Here is a 26,158-nt window from a genome sequence, read left to right on the forward strand (position 1 = left end):
ATTGAAAGTAAACCTCCACGAAACAGATTTGCTAGTTATTATGCAGGGTCTAGTACATGTGAAAAGTCTTGCGAGAGTTTTCTCCCATTACTGAAAAAATTAATCCTTCCCTTTAAATTGGGTGCATTTTTAAAATAAATAAGAATAAGATTTTAACAATTAAAAAAGTGATTTATGTTATATGAATCACAGTGCAAAAAGTGACATAAAATCACAGTCCAACGACATGTAGATGATAGAAAGCGAGCATCGACCACCGTCTCCTGTTTATCCCTGAGGTGTTAGTCTGGAACGTGTGCCGTTTGTTCAAGCTCCGCACTAAACTTTACACATTTATGCATTCCTGCATACAGTACCTACGGAAAATTGTCATTCTCCTTTTTGTAAAAGTAAAAAAGGTCCCTGTGAGAGCGAGACCAAGGGGGGATGCTACGCTAACACATACATCACATCACACACATTTTCATTGCAACATTGAGAGTCAGATAAACACCCTTTGGAACTGCAAAGTCAAATCTCATTCAATACACAAAATTGCACTCCAGTTGACAGCGTACAGAACAATGTTTTTCCTCTTTCATACATAGATTTTGTGCAAATCTGGCATGGCCATAGGCACTGTAAAATAATAAAAGCTATTTTTAACCAGCATGTTGCTGTTTTACCTGTTTAAGTATAATAAGCAAGATCACAGGCAGATGCCGCGAGTTTTTCGTTTCTTTAGATCCCTGTCCTACAGCCATATTCAACAGCACAAATATTGCCTGAAATTGTGGATACATTCAGTGCATAAGGTAACTTTCTGGATATTCAAAATGTTTGTGACCATGCAGAGGCTGCAATGTTTTTTTGTTTTTTTTTTGTTTTTTTTGCTGGTAGCATGAATCAAGTACAGCTGTTCAGTAAATATATTTTAGTAAAAAAAAATACTAAAATTACTGTGCACATGGTGAGGAGGCCAGGGCCACCATTACATCCTTCCTTTGCTCAGGTGTCGGGTGATGGGGTCCAACCTCTTCTTCCTGTTGGATGCCCCCATCTTCTTCCTCTCCTCTTTCAGCTCCTTGTACCGCCACTTGGGGATCTGAAGGAGGTGGCCATCGGCCTTGGCGTGGAACCTCTCAGGTTCATAAGTGGGGGGTGGGGCCCTGCACACTCGCACCCGGGGCACCACCATGCCGGGCCGTACGCTACTTCTACGCACTAGGTGCAGGGGTAGCAGGCTGCTGCGCCGCAGTACTGCCGCGGAAGCCCACGCCATGTCCTGTAGCACCCGAGGTTGTAGGCTGGCCCTCCGTTCGCTGGGCCGAGGCAGCAGCAGCACACGTGAGTTCTGGAAGAGGCGTCGGTATTGCTCAAGTCGCTCAGGCCCCAGGCTCCGGAGCTCCTCCAGCCGCTGGCGTCTCAGGATCTCCTGCACAGCAGGTCGCCGCTTGCCCACACAGGGCGGGCTGCCGGGGCACACGGTGTGACAGGCTGTGGCCACCAGGGGACTACGAAGGGCTGTGGTCATGCGTACCATGTAGTCCAGCACACCCTCCTCCTGTGGGTCTGTCTTGGTGCTGAAAGTGCAGGAGAAGGTGGAGCGCAGCCACTCTGACAGTCTTTGCAGGCAGCCCCTGGGTTCTTGGGCAGAGGCCACCAGCTCCGGCAGCGCTGGCCACTCGACCTTGTAGGAGTCGCAGAACTGCTCAGCACAGGGCTGAGCCATAAGCCGTGACATCAGGTTGGCCGTCTCATAACGGCCTGTGAACAGAGCCCATTCCCGGGAGGTCAACTTCCGTCCAAAGTCCTTGGCTTCCATATCACCCCCTGCGGGCATGGTAATTACAGGCATTTACACTGATGCCTTTTGCAGATGTTTTTTTAGCTGATACCTATATCTTTGGAAATTCACAATGCTAAATACACTGCACAACACTCTAAAAAGTCACTTATCCATCTGCATAGTAGAGCAGTGCACAACACAGGGGTGACTATAATATCAGTAGTATATGCGTCTGAAACACATGTCTTTGGACTGTGAAAGAAAACCAGAGCACCCAGAAAAAACCCACATAAACATAAGGAGAGCATACAAACTCCACACCAAGTGAGCTGGATCTGAACCTACCTCTGAATAGAACTCAGGAGCGTGAGGAACCAGTGTTACACATGAAGTCACTGCGTCATCCCACTAACAGTACAGGACAATTTACTACAAGAGGATCGGCCTCCACCGACACGGACATAGACCTTAATGGCTTCAGTTTTTAGATCTGCTGAGACACATATTAGATATACGTATAAATGTACACACAGATCTTTTGTCACTACACAAAATACTACTGATATATGGACCCCAGAGTTCTGTTATTCTTCCCCACTCTGGCAGTTTTGCTGTTTTCCTTTCCCCAGTTGCCTCCTTTACTTTTTACCTGCTTATATACTCTTACCTGTTTACTAATCCTTTACTGATAATTGACCCACTCAGTAATTGACTTTTGCAGGGCAATTCATATAGTTTGCCCAATAATACATCAGGATGTTCTACAGAAGCATTTCAGCTGTCTCGGGGCTATCACCCAGGGTTTCTCTTGGCACTTGAACTCCCAACAATTAGGTTATCAGTCCACTTCCATAGCCACTACACTTCTCGATGCAGTGTCATGGAACATGGGGGGGGGGGGGGGGGGGGTGAATGCAGAATATCCCAAGATATTTCTCCAGTGGATTGTTCTGTGTTTGATTGGACTAGTTGGCGCTCACCTGCCAGTATCAGTATCCGGACGCAATCTGCCCTGCCCTGCATAGCGGCTTTCATCATGGCCGTGAAGCCATGGCAGTTCCTGCGTTCAATATCCAGACCAGGGAAGTAGTTCAGGAGGTAGTTTGAGATCATTACGTATCCTGAAAAATAGATTCAGACAATAAGACACTTGAATTAATGGGCAGTGAGAAGCAAGCAAGTTATGCCTTTACTGCACTGCTCTGTACATCCCTCCATATACAAATTCTCTTTATCCAAAATATAATGGATTTTTGCCAATTTTTGATTTACTGAACAAGAATTCAGTGTTAGTAAATCTATCCAGATTGTGTCCAAAAAAATTAAAATTCACATGTAGCCTCAATAAAGCAGAACTGCAACAATGTGCTCTAGCTGGTATGTCTGCATCCAGATATCTCAGTCAGTGGGTATGCTGAGAATGAGTGTTGGTTTTAGAGAGTGGGACGTTATGGGAAGTGTATGAAATTCCACAGGACTGTCTGTTCGTCATACTGAATGCATTATATAACTGAATGATTGTGAATACAGCAGAGGAATTAGCAGGAAAAGTTTAGCTGATATTTTTTGTTATGTATGTGCATTTTGGCAACAGTGCAGTTTCAGAAAGTTGTCCACAGCAAAAAAACATGCTGAGTGGATTGCTGTTTGGTTGATTGCTCATCCTGCAGTGAATTGATAAATTAAATACAAAAGAGGCAATTACCCCAGAGCAGTAAGTGTGAAAGTGTTTCATATCGTGCTGAAACCATAGGTTGATAGCTGTATAAGCGTTTTACAGTTTTACAGTGTTTTTGTGGATTTTGGATGGGCTGGGATAACATTATTATTTTTCCCCATTTAAAACAATGGGGAAATAGGCATTCAGTATCTGAAATTTCAATATCTGCACTGTGACAAAAAAAATCAAACATGTGACCCAGCAATCAGGTCACATGAAGAATTTCTCCACAGTTAGCAAAGTCAAAGTGATTCACAGTGTTCTCCAACAGTGCAGTAATGTTTCATTCAACAATATACATGCACACCCATTCAAAATGTGATGTTATGATGCTACATTGACAATTCAAGGCTAAGGGTAAAATCGAAGTACTCTGCAAATTCTGTACATTAATAGTTAACATGTCATTATAGATCAAGGTAATTTGTGTTGGTAGTGCTCAACAGTTGATTCACACATAGCGCATGGTGTTCTCTAAGAAGGTCTTGAGTTTATAAACAGAAATAGACATTTGAAAATATGAGTACGTGTTGTGTACAAACAATAATTTGGTTATCTCTGTTGTTGCAAGATGCACCAGTCGGGCAATGTCTTTATTTGTAAAACTGTAAGAAGCAGAAGTGGAATTATGGAATTATGAATGACAGAGGGGTGTACTCCACCGTGTCCTCACCTGCCTGGGCTGCCATGATGAGGGCCGTGTTTCCCTCCTTGTCTTGCCAATTCACATCCACGTACGGACACTGAGCCAGCGCCATGACCACGTCCACAAAGCCATGGTAACAGGCCACTATCAATCCTGTCTGTGGAACCATAAAGACATGGAGTTACGCAGTGAATCTCTGTGTGTCCCTGAATTACGTTGTAAAGTGGAAAAAAGACAGTTACAAACATCTACTATTAATGCAGGTGTCCTACTGTGATTACAGTTCATCCTTGTTATATGAGAACTCATAGTATTTTTAAGTGCAGGAGAACACAGCTGTTCCTTTTCTGTCTGGTTCTGGTTCTCCATCTTTGTTTTTCTTGCTGAAGACATTGACAGTGACACACAAACGTGCTGAGAGAGTGCACTAAAAAGGGATATAGGAAAGCCAGCCAGTAAATGAGCAAAGGGCATTGTGACAAATGTACTGGTTCATGGGACAACGGGACAGATTCAGGACTTTTGGATTCAGCGGTCTTCATTCTGGAACTCTGAAACTGGGAGAAGCATAACTGGTCCTTCTCTGTTTCTCACTCCAGGGTAAATCCTTTCTCACTGTCAAGCAGGGGCTTAAATACAGTAAATAGGGGAGCCAAGGTAAGTGGGTGTTTCCTAATGGTAATTAGGTGTGTGTGCTATGGTGGCATGTTTGCCAACATGGGAAGCAGGTGATTTTTGTTGTGTTGTTCCATTGTGGTAGAATGTTAGGTTCAAATGTATTTGTGTGTACAGATAGATATTTTATTGATCTCCAGGGGGAAATTCAGTTCACACAGCAGCCAGTAAAGAAACATATAGACGCTAAACAAACACATAATTGGAAAATAAATAAAGTATAAATTAACAGGTATGGTATACCATTAACTGGAAGTCATGCCTGAAAAGCTGTCCTGACTTGAGATGTGTAAGGGGTGGGGGGGTGCATAGGGAAGAAGAGGCATTGTACTTCCTGGTGGGAGCTGGAAGAAAAGATCCCCTGTAGCGTTTCCAGGCACACCGTGGTGGAATGAGCCGGTGGCTAAAAGTGCTCCAGTAGAGTTCTCTGTGATTGTATGAATATTATGTTCCAATCTGTATGTGCGCATGTATGCATATGCTGGATGCCAGAAACATCGTGCCATAACTGCCATGACATGCTAGAGATAAACGACCATATCACCTTCTGGGGCTTATTAAACAGTTCAGATCAGTCATAAGACAATAGCTGGGGCAGGAAGGCATACTTAAGGCAGATTAAGGTTGTTAAGTAGTTTGAAGCAAGCAACTTAAAGTAGAAGAATTGTACAAACATGCCCTTAACATTAAAAGTGGAGTAGGTTTAAACAGGGAATTCTTAGCTTTTGGAAAAACAATTTGCAAAATAACATAGTCCTTTTGATGATTGGAACCTGTGTCCTCAATCCACTAGTGTCCTCTAACCAGTTAATGGTCAAAGACTGCTATCAAGATCGCAGCTCTAAATATGTTTTTTTTCTTCCAGTGAATAGCATTTTCAAAAAAGCAGAACAACAAAGCAAAAAGAGTGAAGACACCACACACACACACATCTTCTAACCCGCTTGTCCCACACAGGGTCGCGGGGGACCGGAGCCTAACCCGGCAACACAGGGCGTGAGGCTGGAGGGGGAGGGGACGCACCCAGGATGGGACGCCAGTCCGTCGCAAGGCACTCCAAGTGGGATTCGAAACCCAGGCCACACCGGAGAGCAGGACCCGGTCCAACCCACTGCACCACCGCGCCCCCCCTGTGAAGAAACCACTTCTTCACAAGACAATGCTAGTTACAACATTCGTGAACAAAGTGAACTGTGAAAATTTTGCAGCATCTCTAAGAACCAGTACTTGTCAATAAGTAAATCCACACATTTTATAAGCCCACAGTATATTTGGTAATTACATACAGTATAATGCTTTTAAAATTAGATTTATGACTGGTGTTGACTGAAGATTCTATGAGATGTACGTCGCTTTGGAGAAAAGCGTTTGCTAAATGAATGAACGTAAAATGTAAATGTAAGATTCATGCCTTTGGTCAGACACATTATATATTGTTTTCAATGTTAGCACTAAGTACTGCTGCTGTTTACGTGAATGTATCACAACACGTTGAGAGAGTTCCAGAAGCAACAATAAAGTTGAAGATCCAAATGTATTTAATAGTAATAAGCATATTTACAGTACTTTGCCTGATCTGTGGGGGGGCGCAGTGGCGCAGTGGGTTGGACCGGGTCCTGCTCTCTGGTGGGTCTGGGGTTCGAATCCCACTTGGGGTGCCTTGTGATGGACTGGCGTCCCGTCCTGGGTGCGTCCCCTCCCCCTCCAGCCCTACGCCCTGAGCTGCCGGGTTAGGCTCCGGTTCCCCGCGACCCCGTATGGGACAAGCAGTTCAGAAAGTGTGTGTGTGTGTGTGTGTGTGTGTGTGTGTGTGTGCCTGATCTGCATACTCTGGTATTTTGGTTGATATCAATAGGTTAGTGTTTGACCCACTAACAGAGAGGCTGATCCCTCACTGAGAACCTGATTAAGACTCTGCTAATAGCCTTTCTTCAGTAAACCATCTGGACCGTGCCTCTCTTGCTCTTCGCAGTTGCATCTTTGTCTTTATATGTATCTATGTGGGTATACGCTGGGTCCTTGACAAAGACAATTAGAAATCTATTTGTAAAGTGATTTGTTCATGACTGGAAAGTAGCTTTTCAGCATGTCGTAATCAAAAGCTGCATAATAAACACATCCCTGCACTTTTCAGTGGTTTAGGTTCAGTAAAAAATCAGGCAAAGCTATAATAAATTTTAAAAAATACTCTGTAATACCTCCATTTGTCCATTATCAGAAACCATTTGGATCACAGTATCTGCAGCCTATCTCAGAAAGCAGGAACAAGACTGGAAAAACACCCCCTAATGTCATTCCAATACATCAAAGTGTAACATTTTTGTTATTTTTAAAATTAAACTCAGAATGACAAACGCACACACACACACACACACACACATTTTCAGAACCGCTTGTCCCACACGGGGTCGCGAGGGAACCGGAGCCTACCCGGCAACACAGGGCATAAGGCCGGAGGGGGAGGGGACACACCCAGGACGGGACGCCAGTCCATCACAAGGCACCCCCAGCGGGACTCGAACCCCAGACCCACCGGAGAGCAGGACTGTGGTCCAACCCACTGCACCACCCCGCCCCCCTGCCCCCCCGCCCCCCCATGACAAATGCAATTAAAAGTTATTTAAAATAAGAGGAAAGATAGGTAGACCCAGAAGGTTGGGCTGAATCCCATGCAGATGTGGGGCTCAGTGGTTTATTTGCTACTGTTTTAGAGTCACACGAGATTGTTCCCAACTAAATCACTCAGTCTCAGTAACTTAGTAGCCCCTTATTTAAAATGACTGAAAATAAAAATGTATCATCTACCTAGCCTCTCATTTAATGCTTCATATAAACATACCCTGTGTTTATCAGTTACTGGGATACATTCAGCTTTATCATCGACACACTGTGGGAAAAAAACTTGCTCATCTTGTTATTGATGACCAAAGTAAGAAAAAGCAGACAAGAGCTGTAAAATGTGCAGAAGCAAGTGGAATGAAGGTGGTCCTTCTCTTCTACTATTTTCCAACAGCTTTCCTGACAATCCGCATGGCAGAATGCGTGCATTAATCCTATGTGTAAAGTAACTCCTATAACTGCTATAGATCTAAATATGAAGAGAGGAAACCTGCTGTCATTAGCAAGGTAATGTCCAGGGTGTTCTTGCAACGGTGTCAGAGAAGAGATCAAAATCTTATGACGACATCCCTGTGGTTCTCCATTTTCCCCATATGCCCTGTCCCATTCTATAAGGAGCAGGGTGCCACCTCTTGCTGTGCAGGTGGTTCACACGTTAAACTGCTGGTTTGTGACTCAGTTCTAATGCATAAATTATACTTCGGCTGGGATGTATGTCGCTTTGGACAAGAGCATCTGCTAAATGAATAAATGTAAATGTAACAAATTTTTTTAACTGGTCATGACTGCACCCTACTGGAGCTGTGAGAAAAAGGGGCTTTTGAGACGATGTGTACCAGGGTGCGGGCGAGTCCTGTGTAGGGCTGGAGTTAACTGTGTTTCACGCTCCTACGTCAAGCTGAGCTGACCTGTAAGCTACTCTACCCTCAGGATCAAAGAGGATAAGCAGCAACAGCTGAATCCCGAGAGGTGCTACTTTTACAGACAAAGCCCTGATACCCAGATTTGCTCAAATTCATCCCAACCAAAAGTAGCAGTTCTATATTTAAAGATACACCATACTGAATTACACACACACATTGTCTGAAACTGCTTGTTCCAAGAAAGGTTGCAGTGAGCTGGAGCCTAACCCGGCAACACAGGGCGCAAGGTTAGAGGGGGAGAGGACACACCCAGGACGGGATGCCAGTCCGTTGCAAGGTACCCCAAGCAGGATTTGAACCCCAGACCCACCGGAGAGCAGGACCCAGTCAAACCTGCTGTGCCACCACATCCCCCTATACTGAATTACAGTGACCCAATTATATGAAAGTTACAGCAAATCTGTGCAATCCATATTGTAAATTAAATTGTTCATGTTAATGATATAACTGGGAAAGTTGTTAACATAGCTGTTAGGGGTGTAAAATGAGTAAATCATAAAGTTGCACATTTAACACTGCAATGCCTTGAAGAAATGCATTAGAAAAGAAGGCTAACATTAATATTTTCAAATACAAAATGTAATGTTCTGTTATTAAAAATATTAATTTCCTCCATATTTCCTCAGCTGTGAAAGCACCAGGAGACAGTCAGAATGGAAAAACAAGCAAAATTCTCTGGCACTCATTGATATCATATTGAATACAGAACTGACTAGATTGGACAGGTACATCAACATTTTTGTTGTAGCCAAAAAAAGCTTCTGAGAATCCTGGAAATTGCTGAAATAGTCTATTTTTCTGGCGTAACACATTAAAATATTAGGATCAGACAAAAACAGTAAGCAGAGTTGTCATAAAATTATAATCTGTGCACCATTCCAGGCGTTTCCAAAAATCTCCATATGTATGATCTCTTAAATACTCCTCATGGCACAGTCCACAGACCCCCTAGAATATTACAGAACAACCTTCTAAAAGTCACTTGCTCCAAATGTCATTACTCTGAAAATTTGCACAGCAGGTAGCTGTTGCCTCACAGCGCCTAGTCTGTTAAGCAGTAAGTTCAAATCTAATTCTGTCTGCATGGAGTTTGCACGTTCCAAGCATGTCCATGTTGGTTTCCTTCATATGCTCCTGTTTCCTCCCTTAGCCCAAAGACATGTATTTCAGATTAATTGATGACTCTCATTTGCCCAAAGTGTGTGTATTGCTGCCCTGTGATGGGCTGGCATCCTTTCCAGGGTGTACCCCTAATGGCCTGGCACCCAGTGGTTCCAGGGTGGGCTCTGAACTTCCATGACCCTTCTACATACATGCGGTTAAGGAAAAGTGAGTGAGTAGTGCAAGTGTTTATCATAAACATCATGTAAACTCATGTCACATAAAGAAGTTTACAAGGCATCCCATAAACAAGCCAGTTAAATAACTTGCTTTATTTTTGCACTATTTTTAATTTTCATGGAATTGTTAGCCAGAACTTGCAATGGGGTGGAGAGAAGCAAAAAAAGCATACACACTTGTACGTATTCTACTATGGTTTTAAGCATCTCAGCAAACCTTATTTAAGGATCATCCACGATTACTGTACACAATCCCAAATTCCAGTGTCAGTCCAAACCCAATCCATCTGTTACATAGCTTCACCAGTGTTTAACGCTTCATGTTCCACACCCACTGTTAGTGGTACTGCTCTCAAAACAAATCAGCAGTAAGATGACAAAAGTAGTTCCTGTAGCTCTCATTTCTCCTGTTCCTCACAAAGCAATGAGATGAAGGGGCCCTTCTTAAGACATGGAAGATCTGAAACCTACACACTATCTATTCATACAACTATACTCTATAACAAATTTTTATTGTAGTAAAAGGACCTTTCTGGGAACACAGCAAAATGCAGGCCTGTGCTCACAGGGTTGCAAGACCATAGCCTTTGTCACCACACTACAAGTAGTTATACTTACAAATGCTCTCGTGCTATTAACATGTTCAATATCAAGGTCAAAGTGGAGTACCTGCTATTCCTCACCTACAACAGTCATAGTACACAGCTGTACTTCATGCTGACACTGAGGACATATCATCTGATGCAAAAGCAAAATTTGGCTAGTTTAGAAGAACAAAAAGTCAAAGAATAACAAAAATTAAATAATTAATAATGTATATCCTTGCTAACAGCCTAGCAGAAGTAAACAGTACACGGTAAATTTTTCGGTGCACAGAGTTTTTTTTTTTTTTTCACATCACATCTGGAATTCTTCATGTGTTTGGTAAATAACAACCAGTGAGCGATATCTCTCATTTTTATGCTGTGTGCCTCTTCTCTGAGCCCCATTCTGATTTTTTGAAAGATGCTAAAGAATATAAACAGGTACAGAAAAAAACACCGAGAAAGAAGTTGCACATCTCAGCTTGTTTTCTTAAACAATGTCCTTTGCATTTATACATTACATTTATTCATGTAGCTGATGCTTTTTCTACAAAGCAACTTGGGTCTAAAATTATTTACCTGTTTGTAGAGCTGGCTAATTTTAGTAGAACCATTTAGGATAAGTACATTGCTCAAATGTATTAGAGCTGGAGGCAAGATTCAAACCTGCAGCTTTTGGGTCCAAAGGCAACAGTGCAACCCACTGTGCTATCAGATGTTCTGTGTTCAGCTCAATAATTCACTTAATGAAGTGAATGATAAATGGGAAATTATTCTGAATAAAATAAATATTTTTTGCATGTAACTTAATGGAAGAGCAGAGATGCCTAAAGGGGATTTGTGTATTATGCATATAAGAGTTTACTATTACCAAACTATATGCTGGGCACAGTATATGCAAAATACACATTGGAAAGGTATTTATCTAAAACAGTAGATGATCAAATCAAATAAGAGGGTTCTCGAAAACAGAAACAATACATAGAAAAGGGCCCAAGCTTTGAAGTAACCCACAACCTTAAATCACAGTTATAAAAGAGCGACACAGGTGTCATATTGCACTGAGGACCATTTATTGATATTTGTCCACTATATATAATGTGCAGCAAACAGCACTTTAATATGTGAGTTTTAAAACTAAATGAGACAGTTAAGAAAGTTTGAGTCATCAACTAGTACCTGTGTGTCATAAAATATTACAAATTTAATTATATACAAGGCCTGAACATTGTAAAATTACATTCAAATTAATAATATTATTAGTTTCACAGGTAAACATTGTCAAAAATCATGTGAGTACATGCCAAACAGAGAAGACACCTTACAGAACAGTGCTTAATAACCATAATCAAATGGAGTGAAAGCTGAAGGAAACACCTAAATAAATGGTGGGTCTCAGAAAGAAATTAATAAGCTTATGATATCAAACTGAACCCTTAACCTCCCTCACCACTCAACAGTTCATATTTACGAATGACATACCTGACTACACACACTTCTGGGAAACATTTCAACTCTGAAACCTTGAGAACAATCTGCATGGTATGATTTATCTTCAGCTCTTCAAAAATGAACTGTTGTGATTTATTTTCCTGTTTTGTATGAAAAATTTAATTTCATTCACTTTAAATTGATGGTCCAGTATAGGTAGCTGAAACATGATTTCATTTTCAATTCTATGTGTATAGCACTTTTTCTGTAGTCATGACATATGTTGTAAATACAATGTACAAGTTTTCATTTACAGATTCAGAAGAATATCCTACTAAGAATCATAGATTGTCTCTTCCTCTCCTGTATCTTTTGGAAAGGTAAAGGTTGCTATAGTCAGCCAAGCTCCTACAGTTCAGTGCTTATGAACAAAAAATGTGATTGCCATAAATTGTGGCTATGGTATATGATGACTCATACACTCGGTGACATTAATAATATTTTACATTTACATCAAATGGCTGGTTGTTTGAATAGCCAGTAAAGATGATAGGACTGCAATAATGACAGTTTTGCTGAAGGCTAGCATCACATGCAAAGAGCCAAAGACCCACTATATTATTGCTCTAATTGAATTTCTAAGTATTCTTTCATACTCCAACAATAAATAATTTGTTGTATTATTTCTCCTGAAAAGCAAGAAATTGCACATCAGTGTGCATTTTGGCTATTCTGAAAGCAAAGCTTTTCGTTTCTTGTCAATTGTTATAAATTTAAAGTGCTTTGAGACGGAGTCTGAAAATGTTTAATCTACTAGAAAGGTGTTAAATCCCCACAGTGCCAGAAAAAATGTAATAGTTTCAATCCTGCTATAGGCTGTCACTGCAAAATGCCAAATACCAAATAGAAAATCCTAAAACACAGTCTATAGTTTTTTGTTAATGACACTGTCATTCTGAGTCTTGAATACATGACACAGTTTTAAATCTTTCTTGCTAATTCTTACATTTTCAAGAGAGACTGTTGTTCAAAAAGTAAGTAAAAATGAAAAACTGTCAAGATTAGATTTCACTGAGATCTGTTACTGAATGTAATCATCCAGTTGATGGTATACTAGAATTTTAAAAACTTAACTATTACATTTAACTCAGTTTTGTGATTCTGCAAGAAGAACACAGAAGGTAGCATAAAGGTTCTGGATTCAAATATTGCTCCTGCTGCAGCAACCATGAATTGATACCATAGATCTGCCCTGCTGTATATATGGGTAAATCACTATAAAGTTTCCTTTGATAAAGTCATCTGCTAAATAAAGGTAAATAATTGAAGAGAGAAATTTTGTACTCACCCTGTTATTCTTATCCATCTCCTTTACCTCCTCTTCTGTCACACGCTGCCTGATCATGATTTTGACAATGATGGAATTGTTGTTACAACAGGCCTGGAAGAAGGAGATGGGCTCTGGGCTCTCAGGAGAGGGCGATCGCAACGATGACACCGAAGTGTCGTGTGGATAGAAAGAGTCATCTGAAGCTATGGTCCTGGTTTCAGGTAACTCTGAGAAGTCTTCATACTCGTCAAATTCCTGATAGACATCATCTTCATCGTCGTCATCATTGTTGTCGTCATCATCATCATCTCCATCACTATCCCTCAGAGATTCATCCTCAGAAGCTGGGTGTGTAGAGAAGTCCTCCACCGGTGTGGCATTTGACTCGGTGTCATCTCCATTGCTGCTCCTGTGTGGGACTTGCTTCACTTTGGCAGAAGACCCCCCTCCAAGACTGCCCGTTATTAGAGCCATTTAACCGCTGGGTAGAAAGGCCCAGTGGTTGAAAGATGGCAAACACATTCCCCCAGAAATCTCATGTGACATTTTAAGCAGAACAAATAATATTAAGGTTCACTGCAGAAACACTGAAACTTGAAAGTACAGAGAAGTAACAGCCCAGAAAAACACTACATCAATACCTTGCAACATAATCTGAAACTCGCAGATATAAAAATCACTTCAGCAAGTTTTTTTAAAAAAAAAAAAAAACAAAAAGTGGAAAAAAATTCTATGTTACACAGTACTACAAGAATTTTTTTTTACTGAAAAAATAAACTGAGCAACATTCCTTCTCCATGTAATTGTATCGCTTCAAAAGTTAAAGTTCTTTGTGCAAATGATTCATTAAATTATAGCCACTAAACATGAAGATAGTTCACTAAGGTTACAGCTGTATATGTACATGCACTGTGGCTGTTAAGAAAGAATTAGGTACTGGAAGAACTGTGGGACTTTAATCCGTTTAAACTCTCTCCCCCTCTTTCTATCCCTCTCACTCACTCACTCACTCACACACACGTGACTTACCACTTGTGATCTGCATTTCTTCCTGAATTAAATATTACTAAACCTTCTCATAATTTATTAGATTTAATGTCATGACAAGATCTCCATCCTTGTTTTATAGTCCTTCCAATTTATTCCTGTGCCAAAAGCATGGCTGCAATTTTTCTTATTTTCAAAACAAGTAGCCTTATTGTACTTTTCTAAAATATATATTTGTACACAAAAACCATAAGGCTGAGGAAATCCAGCTATTTTTACGTATACTTTGCATTTTAATATTAACCCTCCTTGGCTGTTTCTACTGTAGCCTATATGTTTCATAATTAGCATTAGTATCATTATTTGTATCAGAAAAAAAAAATTGAACAAATGAACACAAAGTTTGACGTGCTAAATAAACTACAAAAAGGCACGGGCATCTATTGCAATGGAGAAAATGCATTAATGGTGAAGGACATAGGATAATGGAGGTGGAGCCACACAGCCAGCAACCAATCAAATTAAAGCATGATACTGACACAGCCAATGAAAGAGGAGAGTGAAGTGATGCCCATTCTGGGATATTCCACCCACCTTTTCTCATTTCAAAATCATTACTTTTTCCGTTTTTGCCTGTGCAGCCCATCATATCTAACTGGGCTAATCCCTGCTTAGCTTCCGCAGGCCAGCTAGTTTGAATGGCTGGCTGCCCTTTTTACCTGCAAAATGACTTCTGTATTTTAATATCTAGTATTTGAAAGATATTGACTCATGGTGTGTGCTTGTAGAGTATTTGACCTTAATCCATTTTTGGTGTGGTTTGCCGAATGTATCATTTTAAGCAGATGGATAACTGGATTTTGCTGGAATGATGGACATGCTACAGCTCATACTTATGCCCACTTAGTCATATAACATTATAAGTAAGACAGCATAGCATGTGCCTTCACACAAACAGAAACTTCAAGTTCAAGTTTCAAGTTTATTGTTATAGATAGGTGGGGGGGTGTGGTGGTGCAGTGGGTTGGACCGGGTCCTGCTCTCCCGTGGGTCTGGGGTTCGAGTCCCACTTGGGGTGCCTTGCGGTGGACTGGCGTCCCGTCCTGGGTGTGTCCCCTCCCCCTCCGGCCTTACGCCCTGCGTTGCCGGGTAGGCTCTGGTTCCCCGCGACCCCATCTGGGACAAGCGGTTCAGAAAGTGTGCGTGTGCCATAGATACAAGTACCATGTACATGTATCATGAAAATCTTCCTGAATGCTTCTCCACAGACTATGGGCAAGGACAATAGAAATACTGCACAAACAAAACAGTGTCAATGACAGCAATAACAATAAATAATCCTAACAGTAGTAACAATAATGCCAGTTGACAGTCAGAGAACTCAGAATGAGAATGCTTAAAGTGACAGTGTAATTTACCAATGTGCTTGGGTGGAGCAGTCCAATTCTAGTTACTAAAGATGGCACATTGGTTAGTGTTTTTTAGTCTTACAGCAGTGGGGTAAAAGCTGTTCCTGTACTTAGCTGTACGGGTTCGAATAGACCTAAGCCATTTTGCAGATGGCAGGGAAGAGAAAAGTGCCTGTGCGGGGTGACTATGATCTCTCATGATGCGCATCGTCTTTTTGAGGCTGCGTGTGGTGTGGGTGTCCTGTACTGCTGGTAGCTGTGTGCCAATAATTTCCTGAGCTGTTTTTACCACGCTCTGTAGGTCTTTCTTGTCCTGTATGGAGCAGCTGCCACTCCAGGATGTAATACACCCTGTGAGGAGAGACTCCACAGCACACCTGTAGAAAGTGGTGAGGACTGCAGTGGATATCCGGGCTTTCTTCAGACGCCTGAGGAAGTGGAGACGTTGATGGGCGTTTTTGATGGTTGATGCTGTGTGCTCAGTCCGTGTGAGTTTAGCAGTGAGGGTGACCCCTAGGAATCTGAAGCTGTTGACCCTCTCTACAACGTCCCCTCCTATGTATATGGGTGCATGAGCCATCTCCGGTTTCCTGAAGTCAATCACCAGCTCCTTAGTTTTACTGACATTGAGAGACGGGTTGTTGTCCTGGCACCACTCTGCCAGGAGCCTCACCTCCTCTCTGTAGGCCATCTCATTGTTGTTGGTGATCAGACCCACAATGGTGGTATTGTCAGCAAACTTTATGATGGTGTTCGAGCTGTGACTGGCCACACAATCATGTGTGAACAAGGAATACAGCACCGGGCTCAGGACACTTCCCTGTGGAGTGCCAGTGTTGCGGGTCAGTGGGGAGGAGGTATTACTGCCAATCCACACACGCTGGGGTCTGTTGGTGAGGAAATCCAGGATCCAATTGCACAATGTGGCACTCAGTCCCAGCCCTAGTAGTTTCTGGATCAGCTTGGTCAGGATGACAGTGTTAAATACTGAGCTATAGTCTACAAACAATACCCTTGCATTGCAGTTTTTATTATCCAGGTGAGACAGAATGGTGTGAAGTGTGTGTGATATCACATCTTCAGTGGATCTGTTGTGGCGGTAGGCAAACTGCAGTGGGTTCAGAGTGTCTGGGATGGTGTCCTTAATGTGTCCCAGCACCAGACTCTCAAAGCATTTCATTGCAGTGGGGGTCAGTGCCACCGGGCGATAGTCATTAAGGCAGCTCACTTTGTTATTCTTAGGAACGGGGATGATAGTGGCGTTTTCGAAACAAGTGGGTACAGCTGAGCTTTTTAAGGAGGTGTTAAATATGTCCGTAAAGACAGCAGCCAGTTGCTCACTGCACGTTTTTAAAATTCGCCCTGAAATTCCGTCCAGTCCAGCAGCTTTGCGGATGTTGACTCGGCTAAAAGTTTTTCTCACCTGTGCCACAGAGACGGTGAGACCGGCGTTATCATGTACTGTGGGGATGCGCAGCGGGGGGTCTTTGTCCTCGAACTCGAAGCGGCCATAAAACGCATTCGGTTCCTCTGGGAGAGACGCAGCAGCACCTGTCAATGACCACCTTTGTGATTTATAATCCGTTAATGTTTGAATTCCCTGCCACAGCCTACGTGCATCTTGAGTGCAGTTAAACTGTGATTCCACCTTCCTGCTGCATTCCCGTTTCGTGCTGGCGATGGCTTTGCGAAGCTCGTACTTGCTATTCTTGTACGCGTCCGTGTCTCCGGACCAAAACGCGCAAGTTCGCGAACGGATCTTATTTCAGGTTTCGGCGGTTATCCACGGTTTTTGGTTGGGGAATGAGCGGACTGTTTTATGTGGTATGCAGACATTTACACGGTACCCGATGAAGTCTGTGATCATTGTGGCATACTCGTCTAGGTTGGAGGTTAAGTTTCTGAACATGTCCCAGTCCACGGAGTCAAAGCAGTCCTGGAGCCTTTCTTCCGCTTCTGGTGTTCAGCGCTGCACAGAGCGCGTCACAGGTTCTTCTTGCTTCAGTTTCTGCTTGTAGACTGGGAGCAGCAGAATCGAGGAGTGATCTGACTGCCCGAGGTGTGGACGCAGCAGGGAGCGGTACGCACCTTTGTGTGAAGTGTAGCAGTGGTCGAGGGTGTTTAAGCCTCTGGTGGGGCAGGAGATGTGCTGATGGTACTTGGGATACACGTTCCTGAAATCGGCTTGGTTAAAGTCCCCAGAGATAATGAACAGCCCATCTGGGTGCTTGTTCTCGTACTTAGGACGACGTGGTACAGTTCGTCCAGCGCGCTGTGTGTGTTCCCTTGGGGTGGGATGTAAACTGCGGCCATGAGCACAGCCGAGAACTCCCTGGGCAGGTAGAACAGTCGGCATTTGATCAGGAGGTATTCAAGGTCCAGAGTGCAGTTCTGTGCAATCACTTCCACATTCGTGCACCATGCGTTGTTAATAAGAAAGCATACGCCCCCTCCTCTCTTTTTCCCTGATGGATCAGTCCGATCTGCACGGTAAATTGAGAAGCCCTCAGGCTGGACCGCGTGGTCCGGTGTGCTGGCGATGAGCCACATCTCCATAAAGCAGAAAACACAGCAGTTCCGTAAATCTCTTCGGAATTTAAGTTGCCCTCTGAGATCGTCCAGTTGTTGTCTGAACTGAACGTTGGACAGGAAAATGCTGGGCATCGGAGGTCGTAGCCCACGGCGTTTCACTCTCAGCTGTACGCCGGCCCTGCAGCCCCGTTTCTGAGCTCCCGTCTTAAAGTCCTCATTGAAGGGTTGATTACTTTAATGCTCACTGCACTTCTTCCCTGTGACATTATTATCATAAAACTATACATATGACCTATGAGCACCTGGATGACACTAACACATCAATACACACACACACACACACACACATTGACTGAAACCGCTTTCCCTAAGCAGGGTTATGGCAAGTCAGAGCCTAACCCGGCAACACAGGGCACAAGGCTGGAGGGAGAAGGGACACACCCAGGATGGGACACCAGTCTACCACAAGGCACCCCAAGTGGGACTTGAACCTCAGACCCACCAGAGATCAGGACCTGGCCAAACCCACCGTGCCACCAAGCCCCCTCCCTGATACATAGAACAGGCTAATCGTAAGACCAGAGCCCCCCACCCTTATTCAGTCATATGGTAATAAACTGCTCTGACTTCAGGTATTACTGTTTAGTGATGGCAACACGATGCTGGCCTCGTGTCATTCTGTGGTCCACCTTGAGGACCATGTGAGACTACACTCCCCCGCATCATTCCCTGTGCTTGTGTTGCTGTCCTGACCTGTCATGCTGAAGACATGAAACTGACAGCTTACACCTGAGGCCTGGTAATTCAACAATACAGAACGAAATCCCCCCACATTTTCCTGAAGACTCTCTTTCAATACAGTGTCCTATACCTGGTTATCTCTATTCCTTGACCAGAATGTCACTGACTTATCAGAATGGATTCAGTATTGGCCTTTCCCACGAAGACTGCCCTCCGTTCCAGTCTAACAGTGTCCTTGGTCTTCATTCTACCTCTTAGTGGTCACACTACTTAGCTATGTTGTCTTGGCTATATTTTTTTTAAATCAATGTAATGTACCTTGGTTTAAAAAGTATCAGTTCTTTCAAAAATCATGATGATTTCTGGGCACTCCAAACTTCTGCACACCACTGTGTATAATATATAAATAAAGCCTAACTAGTCATTCAGAACACTGAGGGTGTGGGTGGTTTCTCCCTTTAACATGGAGCTTTTATTTGGTGGTTGAGAACTACTGTTAAGTGATCACCCTTCCTCCTTGAAGAAGCTTAAAGTGAGAAGGTGGAGAAGTGCTCCAGTACTGAACAACTTGTATGACGCTTTTTAAAACTGTGATCTTTCTAATGAAACTATATGATTTCTACAAAAAGAAATGCATTTGTGGTGACTTCTCAGATATTCTGATTAGACACCATCAAAGACATTCACATACTGATTGTGACCTTGGCTTGTGGCAGGAGAAGCCCAAGGTTAATAGGATGAGCATACACTTAGCTTCTCCAGGTCGAAGTCAGCAGTCCGAAAGAATGGGAGACAGGAGGCTGACACACAGTCCACTGTCACCTGTCACCCTGCCCTGTGGTACTGAGCTGCATGTGAGCACATCAGCAGCTGGTGAGCCAGAACCAGTGACGATATTTAATCCTTGGGCTCACAGCCTAGTGTCCAGGAGGCTAAATCCCATCACAATCATGCAGTCAGCAGCTGAGGGCTGTCATTGGGCAGCCCTTTCCAACAGGGCAGAAACCTCTGATACAGGAGGGTCCGTTCCATGCAAAGCAGTCCCCAAAAATGGTGTGTCAACAGTTCTCGCAGTACTTTTCCAACAGATATTGTCAACTATACTGAATGTGAAGGTTCTACATCCAGTTTGCTCCCCCTTCTTGCCATGCATTTCTAAGGGCTTACAGTAATAAGCTCTTAAATGTCAAGGGGTACATTCAAGAAACAACCATAAGAACCGAATGTCCTCTGCCTCAGGGACGTAAAACAAATACAGAAGAGGTAGGCTGATTGTTTTTTGCACTTGGGCCACTGCTCCAGTGAAATTATTTTGCTCTTCTGTCAGTGTTTGAACAAAGCAGGTTTTGAGGATGTGATCTTCAGAGGTGTGCCAACAATGATGGAATAAATTGAATATAACATTCAAGAAACTTTTACATAAACTTTGTGGATTACACAGTATGGACTGTGTCAGTGTATAGTCAAAAAGCGTTTACAGTTTGCTGGTCTGAGTAACATTTTCAACACCTCAAACCTTACAGTGTATCTTCAACCCTGTAATAGATAAGCAATATTACTCAACATTACTTCCAGGAAAGGAAAGAAAATAAAGATAAACTGGTCTGTAACTGCAATTAGAACAAATTGCACTTTAGGCATGTAAATTGTATTTGGAAATTATATTTAGGAAACACCCAGAGATACCCCAAGTTTGCTGGGTAATGTAGAGAAAGCAATTCTTTTAATTCTAAGTCCTTTATAACCCTATTTTTCCTTCAAAGCTCAGAATAAACTGGGATTTAGCCTCTAATGGTCATGCTCACAGTCACACAAAGAAGAGCGGCTCATAACTGTATTTATATCTTAACACAGCAAGTAAATAAATCCACTTTTGGTTAAGCTGCTGCAAAGAAAAACAGGCTGAACTTTCTGTGGCCTTTGGCGATGACCTGTTTCAGTGACTCACAATCTATCCTGATAAGCTGCAGCAGCTATCGTTCTCCATCTCCAGTGGACCAGTTCCATACGTGGGGTTGTTCTCTGGGCATCTTCGTGCCAAACCTTCCCAGTTCAGATGATTCCCCAGAATGAACTTCTCACTGGAGAAATCAACCTGTGCCCAACCAGAACTGACTGGAGCCATAGAACACACCAGAAAATTTCTCTTATAGACTTTTGTTACATATTGTACAAACAAGTAGGAAAGTCATGCTGATGGCGGTGTCATGTACAGAATGAAGTTTTTAATAAGTTTCATTTTATAAACTTGTATATGATACTATTATATAAGACTTACAAGTTGCAATACTTGTTCACACTCCAACTCTCTTTAACCACCAGTCCAAGTCAGGTCTGTGGTGGTCCAGACCCTATCCCAAAAGCACAGGTGGAACATCAGTCCATCATAGCGTAGACGTGCCATATTTTATAAATATATTATAGACACACACACACAAATACACACTCTGTATATATGAAAATAATATAGATCAGTCGTGACCTGCATCAGAATTAACACACTTGACAACACACAGCTGTTACTGCCGATTCCAGTTTTTTTATGTTGCTTATATGGCATTCTTCCTTTGACGGACCTACAACTGTCAGGAAAATTAATAATGACAGACACCTCCCTCCTGGGTTCCAATAAATGGAATGACAAGAGGAATTCTTGAGTAGTGTGAAGGTAAGGATCCTGCATCCCCTTCACCAGATTGCTAAGCTGCTTTGTGGTACCTGTTAATTGTCCTTCAAGTGACAGCCAGTTTTTCCTCACATGACAGCGAGGGTGTGTGAACCAGCATGGCAAGAGTTTCTTAAAGGGGCAGGACACTTCTGCTGATACACACTGATAATCACTCACAAGGAACCCCTTAGGGTTGCTTGCTCTTCAGTTGATTGCGACCCATTTTTATATGGTTACTAGGGCAGGATAGACAGTAACCTGGCTGCCACTTTTTACAAAGGCAGGTCCATTTTCTGCAACAAGGTATTGTGCCGGGGCAACAATTAAGATTTATTGGATTATATTTACAATTATTCACTTACTTGATACTTCTTCCCCCCCAAAGTGACTTACACCCAAGGCTCTTTCTTGCTTTAAGCAGTATAAAGTGGTGGCAGAGCAACCAGCTCTCATAAACAAGTAACGGGGTACCACATGTGTCGTTCGACCCCCGCCAACAACAAAAAACATTCCCTATTGGATTTTTGCAAAAAAGTTCTGTTTATGAAGAGTTTAAGATGTGTTATTCAAAAGTTAGTTTTACTTGCTGTACTTGAGATGGTAAGGATTTTTGTTATAGTTAATTCTGTCATTTCTTTACATTTATCTTACTAAAGCTGATCAGCACTCATGAGAAGTAGTCATTCGGTGGGAGGGGGAGGTGGAGTGGAAGTAATATTTTGCTTAGGGCTCTAAATTAGGATATTAGGGTTCTTAAATTAGCATATTTATAGCATTAACTATAACTATTAACTACAAGACCAGGAGTAAAGCACAGGTAGTGAGGGAAATGCCCAAAATGTTGATCTTATACCTGGACATCAGTGAAATGAGGCAGACTGACTCAGGAATGCTGACACTTGGCTCAGGTGAGACAGTCTGTTATTCTGGACGATCAGATCGACAACACCAAGAAGGGGTCAGCATCATTATTGATAAACAGGCTAAGGAGAGTCTCTTGGGAAGGGAACCAGTCAACTCTCGCATCAAAGTAAGATCCTTCTCAGGATATGCTATGACCACCAGCATTCAATGCTATGCAACCACCAAGCAAGCTACAGAGGCAGAGAAGGACTCAAAATCAGTAATGATTTTGAGAGAGCAATAGATAGCATCCACCACCCTTCACTCTAGAAGATCCTACAAGCACATGAATTCCCCAAGAGGGCCATTAACATCCTAAATGACCTATATGCTGAAAACCAATGCTGTGTGTGCCATGAAGAACAACAGAGTGAGTGGTTCCATGTAAAGACAGGGGTTAGACAAGGTTGTGTGATCTCACCTGTACTCTTCCTCATGGTCCTCAACTGGGTAATAAAAGCTACCAAGAATAGATCATGAGGAGTGATGCAGGGACTGAGCACTCAGCTAGAAGACTGCAACTTTGCAGATGATTTAGAGCTTCTCTCACACACCCACAAGCACATCCAAGAAAAGACGGACCAAGTCGACCGGATAGCCAAAAGCATTAGGTTCAGGATCCATCCTAACAAGTCCAGACTAATGAAGCTGAGGAAAGTGAACAAAAAAACGATTGTCAATAGAGTAGAGCTAGAAGAAGTAAAGGATTTAAAATATCTTGGCAGCTACATCACAACTGATAGCAACATCGAGAAGGAGATTTCTTGAAGAATCCCTCTGGCACCTCAAGCTTTCAATCAACTTAACATCTGGAATTCATCTTTGCTGCAAACCAAGACCAAACTGAATATCTACACGTCAAACGTGCGTTCAATTCTATTGTATGTTGCAGAGACTTTGAGGACCAACAAGAAGATTGATAGCAGGCTCTGGGTTTTTGAGGGTCGATGCCTTCAGCGAATCCTCAGAGCCCGCTGGGACCAACACGTTAGCAAAAGAGAAGTGAGCAGAATAACAGGCATCAACAACGTCATTGTGGAAGTGAAGCGGATGTTGGAGATGGTTAGACCATGTGCTGCATATGAAATGAAGTCAGACACCCACACACAGCACTTAGATAAACACCTCCTGGAAAGTGAAAGTGAGGGAGACCACTGGGCACCTGAAGGAGGACTGTGGAGGATGATATGAAGAAGATGGGCAATACCTGGAATGAAGTCATATGGCTCACCCAGGACCGCATGGGCTGGAGGAGACTTGTTGGCACTTTATGCTCCACCTGGAGCGAAGAGGATTAAGCTAAGCTAATCATGCAAGACATTGCACTTTCATTTTGTTGTACACTGCCTGGCCAAAAAAAAAAAATCACACACTAATATTTTGTTGGACCGCATTTTGCTTTGATTATGGCATGCATTCACCGTGGCATCGTTTCAATAAGCTTATGCAATGTCACAACATTTATTTCCATCCAGAGTTGCATTCATTTCTCGCCAAGATCTTGCACTGATGATAGGAGAGTTGGACCGCTGCATAGTCTTCTCCAGCACATCCCAAAGATTCTCAATAGGGTTAAGGTCAGGACTCTGTGGTGGCCAATATATGTGTGAAAATGATGTCTCATGCTCCCTGAACCACTCTTTCACAATTTGAGCCCGATGAATCCTGGGATTGTCATCTTGGAATATGCCCATGCCATCAGGAAAGAAAAAATCCATTGATAGAAAAACCTGGTCATTCAGTATATTCAGGTAATTGGCTGACCTCATTTTTTGGGCACATAACGTTGCTGAACCTAGACCTGACCAACTGAAGCAACCCCAGATCATAACACTGCCCCCACAGGCTTCTACGGTAGGCACTAGGCATGATGGGTGCATCACTTCATCTGCCTCTCTTACCCTGATGCGCTCATCACTCTGGAACAGGGTAAATCTGGACTCAGACCACATGACCTTTTTCCATTGCTCCAGAGTCCAATCTTTATGCTCCCTAGAAAATTGCAGCCTTTTTTTTCCCCGATTAGCCTCACTGATGAGCGGTCTTCCTAAGGCTATACAGCTGTTTAGTCCCAATCCCTTGAGTTCTCTTCCCATTGTGCGTGTGGAAATGCTCTTACTTTCACTATTAAAGATAGCTGTGAGTTCTACTGTTGATTTCACCAAACTTTTAAGTGATCTCCCATCACGATCATTCAAGATTTTTTTCCGACCACATTTCTTCGTCGAAGATGATGGCTCACCACTATCCTTCCAGGTTTTAATAATGTGTTGGACAGTTCTTAACCCAGTTTTAGTAGTATCAGCAATCTCCTTAGTTGTTTTCTTTGCTTGATGCAGACCAGGAATTTGACCCTTCTGAAACAGAGTAACATCTTTTCCACAACCACAGGATATGTCTTCCAACATGGTTGTTTCAGAAATGAGAAGCTACTCACTGTATCAGTTAGGGTTGCCAGCTGAAACATATTAATCACTGCAGTAATTATCCAATGGAAGGCTCTTACCTATTTGCTTAGTTAAATCCAGGTGGTGACGTTTTTTTTTTTTTTGGCCAGGCAGTGTATAATACTTGTTTTCAGCAATTTTCCAGTAAATTTTTGTTTTCTGTTAAGTTGGCATTGTTTTACAAAAAAATACATGTGTTGTGTACACAGGATTCAAACACTGCAGTGAATTCGTACGTTTTGAATTTTATTGTTCATCAAAATCTTGACGTAAACTGTACAGTGTTGGTTTTTTCACTCTATATATTGATCTGGGTGAATCAATACTGTTCATTGACCCACACCAGTTCTGTGATCGTGTTCAACCTCAACATGGACTGGTGAGTGAAGTGGGACAGGTAAAAGGCAGTAGTGCCACAGAATGGAAGTCCGTATTAGGAATATCGCCAGAAATGACATGTCTTATAGTCACTAATACCTGAAATGTTAGAGGGATATATTAAATGTGATGTCACTCCATATTTAAAAAGTAAGAGATGGAACCGTGGTTTGAACAGCACGAACGAATAAGACCAAATTCGAGTTTCTGCGGCGTTGTACGGGGGCTGGGGTGATGGCACGTGACACATATACAACCTTTAATATCTCCAGAACCAAAGGAGATAGAACCGTGGTTTAAACAGCACAAATGAAGCACAAACAATTTGTCCGAGTTAGTGTCTCCGGCATTGTAGAAGGGCTGGTGATGTCACATCCTGAAAAAAATAAATGTTAATATCTCAAAAACAACAATGGCGCAAATTCTAATTTTCACAGCACAAGTGTAGCACTAATGAATCATGAAGTTTTTTTCATATGTGCTGTTTGTAGGGGGGCCATCTTCACGGAGCTCGTGGAGTTGTCTGGCTGGGGTTTAGCAAGTGATAGCTTTTGTAGATTGGGGAGCAGGTCTATTAATGGTTTCATAGGCCGTGACCAGGGTCTTGATTCTTGACTTAGATCGGGGCAGGTATAGGAAGCCAATGCTGAAAGACAAGGGGTGATAGTTGAGAACACTTCGGCAGGTCAAACAACTCACGGAGCAGCGTTCTGTATCAGCTGGAGATGTTTGAGGGCAGAGGCTACAAGGACAGACAGGAGAGCATTGCAGTAACTGAGGTGGGATATCATCGTGGATTAGTGTCATCTGTCTTGATGAAATGTCCAGCTTTGAATTCAGCCTCATCCCAGCTGAGATGATCATTTTGGGTGAGGAATTCAGGTAGCTGATTAGAGGTTGCCCATTCTACAGTTCGACAGATAAAAGGAGATGGACCTGTAATACTCATTCGCTATCCATACTCGTCCTAAGGCAAGGTACTGGTAGTTCAGAGCCAAACCTAAAAACATAAGGCCCTAGTTTAGTCAAGGTACAATCAGAATGGAACACTAGGGCA

The 26,158-nt window shown here is 42.6% G+C and overlaps 1 protein-coding gene across 1 annotated transcript; it reads right to left on the reverse strand.

Moving 5' to 3' along the window:
* Nucleotides 1-970: 970 nt before the first annotated feature.
* Nucleotides 971-13,510, reverse strand: LOC108937837 (ankyrin repeat domain-containing protein 33B-like). Its single transcript, XM_018758011.1, has 4 exons — nt 13,055-13,510; nt 4,162-4,291; nt 2,749-2,889; nt 971-1,812 (listed from the first exon to the last, which is right to left on the reverse strand). Exons 1-4 carry the CDS (start codon nt 13,508-13,510, stop codon nt 971-973), a joined length of 1,569 nt encoding a protein of 522 aa, XP_018613527.1.
* Between the last annotated feature and the right edge of the window lie 12,648 nt (nt 13,511-26,158).

This window comes from Scleropages formosus, chromosome 1, assembly GCF_900964775.1.
Source record: "Scleropages formosus chromosome 1, fSclFor1.1, whole genome shotgun sequence".
NCBI lineage: Eukaryota > Metazoa > Chordata > Actinopteri > Osteoglossiformes > Osteoglossidae > Scleropages > Scleropages formosus.